The following is a 12,417-nucleotide window of genomic DNA, read 5'->3' as shown; positions in this document are numbered from 1 at the left end:
TATACACCTGCAAAGTCGTTGATGAAGAAAAGATTAAGAATGCTTTTGAGCCTCTTTCAATCAAATCTGGCTGCTAGAGTTGTATAGCAGTAGTGATTCAAATGTATCAAGATGTCATGAAGCAGAAAGAAAGCAATTTCACGCAAAGTGAGTATTTTGATGATCTTAGTCCATAGAGTCAATCGAACTTGCACTGGAGGGAAGCAGGTGGCAACTGGGTCTAAGATGCCCCAGTAGATCACATGATTCTTCTAGACATTGACCAAGCTTGGGTGTTGAAGCATCTTATCCCGCAGTTGTGTTCATCTGATGCAGAATTCAGGAAAGTAATTGATAAATCTGAGAAAACCTGATGAAAATAGGTTATTTTTATGAGTTTAAATTCAGAATCAAATAGTTCAGAACTGTCTTCTGCATCAGATTTGTCAATGCATCAGAAAGACTCTATGGCAGAAGTTCCCAACCTAGGGTCTATGGATCCCTTGCTTAATAGAACTGGTCCATGGCATAAAAATGGCTGGGAATCCCTGCCGTATGGACTTACTTGCAAAGGCTCTTGGTCTCATGTTCCTGATATTTATTTCTTATTTATCTATTATTATTATTTACTTACTTAGTTTTTGTATTTGCATTTTTCTGACTTTTACACACTAGTTGTCTGTCCTGTTGGGTACAGTCTTTCATTGATTCTATTACGGTTCTTGGATTTATTGAGTATGCCAGCAAGAAAACAAATCTCAGGGTCATATATGGTGACATATACAGTATGCAAGACCATAAGATATTTGAACTTAGACAAGCTAGTTGCTTCTAACTTTCTATCAGTTGTTTATTCAATTTGCGTTTTGGTTTGTGTTTACGTTGGACTGCCACTTTAAGAAAAAGGGAGAAAAATTCAAAGCATATTTAAAGAAGAGTGACTATGCATTGACTGTTATGTTGGAGAAAAGAATCAGCAATGCAACATCACCACAAGTGTGCAGTTCAGAACAACATCTTCAGAGATGCAAGATGCACCTAGCGCGCTATCTTGTAAATACACCTCTACCTCTGGATGGAAATCTGCTGCATCTTAGGCATTGTAGTGCCATTCCTGAATATGTAACTAACAGGAAAAAAAAATGAATAAGTCTCAAATTGCACCACAACTTTACAGTTTCACAGAAAGCAGGAAAACCATTTTCGTTGGCTACAAATAATGTGTGGACAGAGTTCCAAGTATGTATGTAGCAAAAAAAAAGGGGAGGTTAAAATTGCATATTTCATCAGAGAACCAAAATGCATTTACGTCATGAGTCAGGCTTGATGCTGGCAGTGAACAGAATCAGCAAATCACAATGACCTGTATCATTTTGATGCTAGTGGTTCTTTTCTGGAGCCCAATTCACTTCTGCTGACTCTGAAACAGATAGCATTATGGCTTTCCAGCAGTCTGATATTCACACTCACCTCTCTTTTATACTTTACATATCTAAAGAAGCTTTTGGAATCTTCTTTAATATTATTGTATAGCTTACTTTCAAATTCCATTTTACCTTCTTAATGACCTTTATAGTTGCCTTCTGTTGGCATTTAGTAGCTTCCCAAACCTCTAATTTTCCACTAATTTTTGCTGTATTATATGCCCTCTCATTGGCTTTTATGTAGGCTTTGATTCTCTTGTTAGTCATGGCTGTGTCAATTTTCCTTTAGAATACTTCTTCCTCTTTGGGGTGTATATATCTTTGCCTTTGGAATTGTTTTGAGAAATTCCAGCCATTGCTGCTCTGCCATCATCCCTGCCAGTGTTCTTTTCCAATTATTTCTGGCCAACTCCTCTCCAGATGCAACATACCTTCCAGATGCAGCTATATAGGACCCTGGGCAGACCCCACTTGGATTACAGTGCTCAGTTCTGGTTGCTTCACTATAGGAAGGACATGGAAACCATAGAAAGGGTGCAGAGGAGATTTACAAGGATGTTGCCTGGATTGGGGAGCATGCCTTATGAGAATAGGTTGAGTGAACTCAGCCTTTTCTCCTTGGAGTGACGGAGGATGAGAGGTGACTTGATAGAGGTGTACAAGATAATGAGAGGTATTGATCATGTGGATAGTCTGAGGCTTTTCTGCAGGGCTGAATTGGCTAGCATGAGAGGGCATAGTTTTAAGGTGCTTGGAAGTAGGTACAGAGGAGATGTCAGGGGTAAGTTTTTTACACAGAGAGTGGTGAGTGCATGGAATGGGCTGCCAGCAACGGTGGTGGAGGCAGAAACAATAAGGTCTTTTAAGAGACTCCTGGATGGATACATAGAGCTTAGAAAAATAGAGGGCTATGGGTAAAGCCTAGGTAGTTCTAAGGTAGGAACTTGTTTGGGTCTTCTTTGTGTGCCAAAGGGCCTGTATTGTGCTGTATGTTTTCTATGTTTCTATGCTTCTATGTCTCTATCGTGTTTATGGAATCTCAACTCTGTTCTTTTGACTAAAGAATCTCCCTTCAACACTGCAGTGCTCATCACTTCTCCACTGTTCTGAGTCACAGCACCAGGCTCAGCGCCAGAGACCCTGATTTTAAAAGTAGATCTTTTCCTGCTACTTGTCATATTGTAGATTGTCTAGCATCTAGATTAACTTCAGTTGAATACGTGCACATATATATTTCAATTTAAGTACATGGTTACACGGTTCTGAGGAGGTTAGCAAACCGCTTTATAGTATATGTGACCTGGGTTCAATTCCTGGCGCTGCCTGTAAGGAATTTTTACGTTCTACTGGGTATAATGGTATCATTAGTCCATGACATCAGTAATGAAACAGATCCATTTCTAACAGAAACGTAGTGGCTAGTATAACACATTGCAGTTCAGCAGCACAGGTTCATTTCTTGCCACTGCCTGTAAGAAGATTGAACTTTCTCCCTGTGACTGTCTGGGTTTCCTCTGGGTGCTCTGGTTTCCTGTCACAGTCCAAAGGCGTACCATTTGGTAGGTTAATTGGTCATTGTAAATGGTCCAATGATTAGGCAAGGACTATATTAGGGAATTGCTGGGCAACATGGTACAAAGGGCTGGAAGGGCCTAATCAGTACTGTATCTCAATAAATAAATAAATAATCATATCATCTTGTCTTGGTTTATAAATCAAAGTTTTTGCAATAGTCATTGATTGAATTTAGAGGAGTAGTTATTGCCTTTTAGGAATACGGCAATTAATTTGAATGAAATTATGTCCCCTTTGGAGATACTCTTGTGGTGTTGACTGTTAAATATCTTCTATCTCACAGTTTCTTTCCGTATGCCATCAGTCTTATGAACACTTGAATTTTAGTCTATTATAAATCAAGTTCACCTGTACATTCAATGAGGTGGACCTCATTGTATATAGTTTATGATTATTTGCACTTTTGTTTTTGTTTTCTTTTAACTCTGTACAGAGAGAGATCAGGGAAACCGGCATCAAATTCCTTGTATGTGTCCTCATAGGATTCTGATTCTGATTCTGATTTTTTCTTTTGCAACATCAAATTGTTCGCTATAATAGGGAACTAACTATGCTAATTCTTTGGTAGTTTATAGTAACACAATGAGATCACCATTGAATGCATAATTACTCTAATTTACAGTTGTTTTAATGCAAATTGTTTTCCTCCTTTCTGTGGGCCAATTGCTTAGTATCCCTGAATGCTCCCACTTCTGTTCAATAATTTTAATGTGGTAGAGATTTACACCAAGGATATTGCTGTCTGATGATGAGAAACAGAGAAAGACAAGCAATCAGAAAACAGAACAAATAGGTACAAAATCAGACACCTGGGGTGAAGAGATTACAGCAATAAGAGAAAATAAATGTTCAAAATGATATGTTTGAAAAGAACTGGAGATGTGAAACAGAACTCTGGTACCCATAACAACTCTGAGAAATGGTCTTGAATCTAGTTAGGGAATGGGGAACAGTATCCTCTTCACACACTGGTAAAATAAAATACATCATGGGTAGTTTCAGCCAGTGCTCCACAAGGCTGTGTGCTTAGCCCTGCTCTGCTCGCATCATTGACCGTGTGGCTAAACATATTCAAGTTTGCTGATGACACCACTGTTGTGGGCTGTATCAAAGGTGGTGATGAATCAGCGTGCAGGAAGGAGATTGAACATTTGGCGGGGGGTGGGGGGGTTATAATTATTACTTCTCACTCAATGTCAATAAGAGAGAGGAACTTATTGTAGACTTCAGGAGAGGGAAACCAGAGGTCCATGAGCCAGGATCAGAGGTGGAGAGGGTAGTAACGTTAAATTCCTGGGGTTACTATCTTAGAGGACATTTCCTGGACCCAGCATGTACTGTAAATGCAATTGCAAAGAGAGCATGGCAGCACTTCTTCCTTAAGTGCCTGTGGAGATTCAGCATGTCATCAAAAAGTTTAACAAACTTCCATAGATGTGTAGTGGGGAGTACGTTAACTGCCTGCATCATGGCCTGGTATGGAAACAGCAATGTCTCCGAATGGAAAACCTGACAAAAAGGATTCAGCCCAGTCCACCAACCACTGAACACATCTACATGAATGGTTGTCACAGGAAAGTAGTGTCCATCATTAGACATCCCCACGCCCAGGTCATGTTCAGCAATCAAGTAGAAGACACAAAAGCCTCAGGACTCACACCATCAAGTTCAAGAACAGTTACTACCCCTTAACCATCAGACTCTTGGATAAAAGTGGGTAATTACACTCACCTGTCCATACATTAAGATGTTCCCACAACTAGTGATCTCTCTTTAAGGACTCTTTATCTCATTATTTCATGTTCTCATTATTTATTGCTATTTATTTATATTTGCATTTGCACAGTTTTTATGCCTTCTGCACTCTGATCTTTCTTTAATCCTGTTATAGTTACTACTCTATAGATTTACTAAAAATGCCCACAGGAAAAAGAATCTCAGGGCTGTATGTGGTGACACATATATGTACTCTGTTAATAAAATTTACTTTGAACTTTGAATTAGCAGAACACACCACATAATAGCTGTCAAAGAAAGGCTTGCCATATCTTTGCTGAATTTGTGAAAAATGCTGGCATATTCAATGCCTACAAAAGGCGTTCACCTCCTTGGAAGTTTTCATGCTTTACTGTTTTACAACATTGAGTCACAAATGGATTTAATTTAGCTTTTTTGACACTGCAACAGAAATTGCTCTTTCATGTCAAAGTGAAAACAGATCTCTACAAAGTGATCTAAATTAATTACGAATATAAAACACAAAATAATTGACTGCATAAGTTTAACCACCCTTTCCCCCTTGAATATAATACACTAAATTATCACTAGTGCAGCCAATTGGTTTTAGAAGCCACATAAATAGTTAAATGGAGATCACTGTGTGCAGTCAAAGTGGTTCAATTGGTTGTGGTAAAATACACCTGTATCTGGAAAGTCCAACAGCTGGTGAGCCAGTATCCTGGCAAAAACTGCAGCATGAAGACAAAAGAGCACTTCAAGTAACTCAGCAAAAGGTTATTGAAAGGCACAGGTCAGGTGATGGATACAAGAAAATTTCCAAGTGATTGAATATTATTTGGAGTACGGTTAAGTCAATCATTAAGAAATGAAAAGAATATGGCACAGCTGTAAATCTACTTCGAGCAGGCTGACCTCAAAAACTGAGTGATCATAGAAGAAGTAGCCTAGTGATGGAAGCCACCGAGAGACCTATGACAATTCTGGAGGAGTTACAAGCTTCAGTGGCTGAGATGGGAGAGACTGTGCATACAACGACTGTTGCCCAGGTGCTTCACCAGTCGCAGCTTTATGGGAGAGTGGCAAAGAGAAAGCCACTGTTGAAAAAAACGCACATGAAGTTTCAACTAGAGTTTGCCAGAGGACATTTGGGAGACTCTGAAGTCAGCCAAAAGTTTCTGTGGTCTGATGAAACCAAAGTTGAGCTTTTTGGCCATCAGGCTAAATTCTATATTTGGTGTAAACCAAACACCGCACATCATCAAAAACACACCATCCCTACTATGAAGCATGGTGGTGGCTGCATCATGCTGTGGGGATGCTTCACTGCAGCAGGCCCAGGAAGACTTGTGAAGATAAAGGGTAAAATTAATGCAGCAAAATACAGGGAAATCCTGGAGGAAAACCTGATGCAGTCAACAAGAGAACCGTGATTTGGGAGATTTGTTTTCTGGCAAGACGATAACCCCAAGCATAATTCCAAAGCTACATAGGAATGGCTTAAAAACACCACAGTTAATGTCCTGAAGTGGCCAAGTCAGTGTCCAGACTTCAACCCAATTAAGAATTTGGGGCTGGACTTGAAAAGGGCTGTTCACTCATGATCCCAATGCAATTTGAGAGACCTTAAGCAGTTTTGTAAGTAAGAATAGGGAAAAATTGCAGTGTCCAGATGTGCAAAACTGATGGAGACCTAACCACACAAACTCAAGGCTGTAATTGCTGTCAAAGGTGCATCTACTGAATACTGACTTGAAGGGAATGTGTAATTTTGCGATCAATTATTTTGAGTTTAATAACTGTAATAAATTTAGACCGATTTGTAAAACTTTGTTTTCTCTTTGAAACAAGTGTTTTCTCTGTTGATCAGTGTGAAAAAGCCAAATTAAATCCATTGTGATTCAATGTTATAAAACAATAAAACATGAAAACTTCTGAATATTCTATTTTGAATAGAATAATTTCACTGCTGGTCCAGAATATTTCGAGAAAGCAAGGGAAAATATCTTTAATACCTCTATGAATATGACTAAGAAGATTTTAGTAACAAGAAGGATCAGAGGCTTTGAAAAATTGTCTTGATCTCATAAAATAGCTACTTCGTCTTATAAAATAACAAGAATGAACTATTACATAAAACTGCTCACATCTTTTTCTAAAGCAGGAATTCGCAACATGAGGTCAATGGACCCCTTGCTTAATGTACTGGTCCATGGCATAAAAACAGTTTGGGAACCTCTGATCTAAAATCATTCCAATATACAGCATAGAAGCAAGTTTTCCATTCTCATATCAGGTCAGAAACCAATGGATCACTGTTACCACTGAGTCAAGCTGACATAAAATGGACCTCGTATCTAATGACCCTAACCCTAATGTCCTCTGCAAACGAGTTAAATTTTAATGTGCTAAACTTGGAGTATTGATTAGTACTTTATTTGAGCTTTATCTAGAACATATCACTTTACCGAAATCTACATTTTTCTGATCTAATAATTCAGTTTTATAAATTATAAAGTGCTTGAGTGTTCGAGCCTTCGTGAAGCTGAACCACGGTAGCATTAGAAAAGTAGCTCTGCACATGATATTTGCTGTTCATATATCAGAATCATGTATGTTGTCGCTGATTCTTGATGGTGTCCTAGATGGACGGGAACGTTGTGCCTGGTAAAGGGAATGGCTGCGTCCACAATCTTTTGTAGCCTCTTGTGATCCTGTGTATTGGATGTTCCATAATAAGCTGTCATATAACCAGCCAGAATGCTCTCCACCGTATATCTGCAAGCATCTTTGGTGACATGCCAAATCTCTTCAAATTCCTAATGAAGTATAGTCACTGGCATGCCTTCCTCATAACTGAATCAATGTGCTTGGCCTAGACAGATCCTCTGAGATTGTGACTCCCAGGAACTTTGAAACTACTCTCTCTTTCCATCACTGAATTCTCAATGAATACCACTTCTGAAATCTACAACCAATTCCTTGGTCTTGTTGACATTGAGTGCAAAGTTGTTGTCAACCAGCCAAGCTGTCTCACCCAGGTACACCACACCTTTGTCATTTGAGATTCTGCCACCCATAATAGTGGACTATGGACGCATCCTTGAGGTGTGCTATACTCTCCTTAAATCCTTTTTTTTTACATTTCTTGAATTGAAGTGTTATAACTTCTTTATGAACCTTGGTTATTTCCTTAACGTAGAGGCTAACGTTTTGAGCTCAGATGGAGAATTTCTATTCTTCACTCTTGTACAATTGAAGTAAGAATTCCTAACGCAGACATTTCCCACTTCTGGTACTGCATTAGCAATCCATTTCTTTTGGAGAGTCTGGCAGGAATTCCTAGAACAACTGACTTTTAACTGATCTCTAGGAAGTTCCTTTGCTTTCTGCTAGGTTCTGTAAGGTTCACTCAGAGATTAATCAATAATTGAAATATTCCCTCATTTTTATAGTTCTACTTGATATAAATATGTGCAGCATTGGCATTTATTTTCTATTTTTATGTATTTATTGTTATACAGTGCAGAACAAGTCCATCTGGCGGCTGAGCCACTTCACCCAGCAATCCCCGATTCCGTTCATTCGCTATTTGCGATCATGTTCTTTCCATGACCATGATTGTTGTTGTCATTGCTTTCTTCTGGGCAGTGTCTTTACAAGACATGTGACCCCAGCCATTATCAATACTCTTCAGAGATTGCTGCTTGGCATCATGGCTTCACTTGACCCTGATGGTGGGTGGTGGTGGGGGGTGTAGTTTGAATAAACAGGTGCTACAGTTTGAGCAGTCTACTGGAAGGAAGAAAAGTCTTGCATGTTCTTTGGTAGAGATATATGTCCATCCATCAGACAAGTTACAATGACAAATTAACCCCTGATTTAACCCTAACCTGATCACAGGAGAATTTACAATGACTAATTAACCTACTAACAGGCACGTGATTAGACTGGAGCACAGGGTGGTAAACCTAGGGAAAGCATACAAACTCCTTACAGACAGTGGTGGAAATTGAATTACATACATAAACACCAATGTTTAGAGTAACAAATTTGAAAAATATTATGAGAATCCCCTAGTATAATGGTGAACATAACCAGATGCTCATTAACTGATTTTTGTTGATCATGCTTTGAAACAGGTTTATGAAGCTTGCTGGATACCATTGATCTATTACACAGATGCATTTAATGATGTTCAAGGCAATTGATCCGAGTAATATAGAGTCAGCAGTGATATAAGACTAAGCTAGCGTGATGTGCATTTTGAATATTTACTAGTGACTATATTGAAATTATTCAAGCAACTGATTAGTTATCATTCAAATCTGTCCAGAAAATAGTCTTTAAATTGTATGTTCATACAGCACAAAAGGAGATAGTTCAAACTGCTTTATTTTAGCCAGCTTATTGAAAGAACTTTTCAATTAGTCCCATTCTACTGCATTTTCTTGTAGTTTTACGTTTTATTTCCTTTGGGATTCTTTATGCAAAATTGTATCTGTACAACATATTACATAAATTACGTGGAGAAATGTAGAAATTCATTGAATGTGTGGTGCCAATTATTTCATGTTAAAATGATACTACCAAATATTTACATTTTTTTCATTCCAAATTTTTAATGGTAATTTTCTGTGTAAACTTGACATCTTGTATTAAATCTTCAAGCTGATGAGGTACAGCTGCTGGATCCTGTATTTAAAGAGTTATTTTACAGGAGTTTAGAATAACTGTAAAATAAAAGTAAATGTAGATGCAAAGCTTTAGAAGACAGATTGAACAATGTCACAAATTTACTTGTCAACTCTTTTTTATACTGAAAACAACATGTGATCAATACTATAGATGTGAAATATCAAAGTACTGAATAGAAAATAATGCCTATGCAGTGTTTCATTATTAATTTCAGTCTAATTTAATGCTTTCAGCTTAAGTACCTGAGGTGATGAGAAATTCCATTCTGACTGTCCCATACCTCCTCCTGAGGCGACGGGGAATTCCATTCTGAGTGTCCCATACCTCCTCCTGAGGCAACGGGGAATTCCATTCTGAGTATCCCATACCTCCTCCTGAGGCGACGGGGAATTCCATTCTGAGTGTCCCATACCTCCTCTTGGGGGGATTTCTCAAAAGCTTCCTCAAAAAGTCAAAAGCTTCAGTATTGACCTACAACTTGATGTGGGTGATATCAAAGGTGGTGATAGTTTAGTGTACAGGAAGGAGACTGAGCATTTGGCTGACTGGTGTCATAATGACGACTACTCACTCAATGTCTTTAAGACCAAAAGGTCCATAAACCAGTCCTCATCGGGCAATCAGAGGTGGAGAGGGTCAGTAACTTTACTTTCCTGGGTTTTACTATCTCAGGGCACCTGTGCCGGACCCAGCATATAAATGTAATTGCAAAAAAGCACAGCAGCGCCTTTACTTCCTTAGGAGTCTGCATGACATCAAAAACCCTGACAAACCTCTATAGATGTGCAGTGGAAAGTGTACTGATTGGCTTCATTACGGCCTGGTATGGGAACACCAATATCTTTGAGCAGAATATCCGACAAAAGGTAATAGATTTGGCCCAGTACATCACAGGTAAAGCCCTCTCAACCATTGAGCACATCTACATGATACACTGTTATAGAAACACAGCATCTATCATCAAAAATCCTCACCACCCAGGCCAGTTTACTCACTGCTGGTAGAAGGTACAAGAACCTCAGGACTTACTCCACCAGTTACTACCCCTCAACCATCAGGCTCTTGAATAAAAGAAGATAACTATATTCATTTATTGAGATTTTACCACAACAAATGATCTCAAGTTAAGGACTCTTTATCTTGTAATTTCATGTTCTTATTATTTATTGCTATTTATTTATATTTGCAATTGCAGAGTTTTTTGTCCTCTATGCTCTATTTGATCTTTCATTGATCCTGTTTACAGCTACTATTCGATAAATTTGGCGAGTATGCCCGCAAAAAAAAACAATCTCAGGGTTGTATAGGGTGACATACACTGATGATAAATTTACTTTGAATTTTTGAGCTTTGAACTGGATATTATGTGATGTAGGTGCAGAGAGTGGTACAGGTCTGTAAACCTTCTCCATCCTTTGATACCCTGCACCTTCCTGGTGGCTATTCAAACTCCCGGAAATAAGATTTTCAATTATGATATAATGGGTTGTTTTCTTTTAAAGCATCTCACTTCTGTTCTACTGGATTCATCATCAGTAATAAGCAAGCGTAGCTTAAAGGCAAAGTAAAATCTAATTATTATTATAATTTAGTACTTAAAGAAGCAACACAGTTGTGAAAAGCAAGATGGCATTTCAATTTTAGCTTGCCCTGAAGTGTGTGCAAATTTGAGTAATTAAATGAAGTATGGAAATCATGGAGATGATCAGCTCCACAATGAATTCTTAATGATTATGCTTTTCATATTATGAATAATTTGTTTTGATTATGGAATTCCAGCACTATAACTTATTATTTCTGCCTTTTGTAGGAGATAGGAGGTGCAAGCCCTCCGCAGAGAAACTGGAAGGGAATTGCTATTGCACTGCTCGTGATCCTTGCAGTCTGTTCTCTCATCACTATCTCAGTCATCCTTTTAACTCCAGGTAAATGACATATACCTGCTTATTTGTTTCACCAGCATTTACTATATTTTATCAGACCTTATCTAGAAATGCATGAAAATACATGTCTAATGCAATTCTTTTACATATCAACCACATCTGTAATATTTCACAGTTGAGGACTTTACTGAAGGCCTTTGTATTCAAAATAGTTTGCTGTCACAGATTGTGCTTGAGGCTTGGATGCAGTTCCCAGAAGCCAGGCTATGTCGATCACAGAATTCCACGTAACCCTGTGGCAAACTGCTATATGTATATTCTTGGCATTGTAACAAAGAACATTTTCAAATTTTAGCAATTAGCCTTTCTAGAAGTAGTTTCTTGCCATTAACATTACTGAACAGTTACAAATGCTACATCATATTTTCTTTTGAATTCTTCCTGGTACTTGTACGTTTGTTATGTGCCAGATCTCTTCCTGGTACTAAGCAGCCAAATTGAATAAAAGATGTTCTATCAAATTTATTGTGAATCCATTTCATTAATCAATATGCCTGGAAGCTGAAAGGAAAATTGGAAATCGTCCCAAGTTCCAAATCTTTATTAAAAATCCTTGACAGAGGGCACCCTGTGGTTCTAATGTCGGATAATATAATTGGTGGAAATGTCCAGAGTTCACATCCACTGACGTTGAGTTGGGCTTTCACTTTAAGAGGCTGGTCTGACGTGATGACATAATGACATAATTGCATAAAGGTTTTTTTTTACTGCGCTTTGTCTTCAATGTTTGGAGTACAATAAATGAGTTGTTACAGCTTTTCTTAAACATAAAATGGCTCTGCTGTTTTTATTTACGGAAACCTACACTAAGGACCTCAATTTGGCTGAAGCTTTGAAAGAACTGAGCTTCCTCTGGGTTTGTATAATTGGATCCATCTTGTCAGCCGCATCCACATTTAAATTGCTTCAGAAGTTGTCCATTTCCTATTGTGAACAGTTTCAGGCTCTTTATCTCAAAAAAGGATGTGGACAGTGTTCAGAGAAAGTTCACGAGAATGATTCTGGGAATGAAAGGGTTTTCATATGAGGAGCGTTTGATGTCTCTGGGCCTGAGCACATTG

The 12,417-nt window shown here is 38.3% G+C and overlaps 1 protein-coding gene across 2 annotated transcripts in view; it reads left to right on the top strand.

The window, feature by feature from the left end:
* LOC140728601 (inactive dipeptidyl peptidase 10-like) overlaps window positions 1-12,417 on the top strand; it is a 1,645,453-nt gene that overhangs the window by 978,882 nt on the left and 654,154 nt on the right. For both annotated transcript variants that reach the window (XM_073047583.1, XM_073047584.1), the window contains exon 2: window positions 11,224-11,338. In XM_073047583.1, the coding sequence (XP_072903684.1) occupies window positions 11,224-11,338 (115 nt within the window). The remainder of the gene's footprint in view (window positions 1-11,223; window positions 11,339-12,417) is intronic.

Source organism: Hemitrygon akajei, chromosome 5, assembly GCF_048418815.1.
Source record: "Hemitrygon akajei chromosome 5, sHemAka1.3, whole genome shotgun sequence".
NCBI lineage: Eukaryota > Metazoa > Chordata > Chondrichthyes > Myliobatiformes > Dasyatidae > Hemitrygon > Hemitrygon akajei.
Note: the sequence above shows the minus strand (reverse complement) of the source record. Positions and strands in the feature narration are given on the sequence as shown.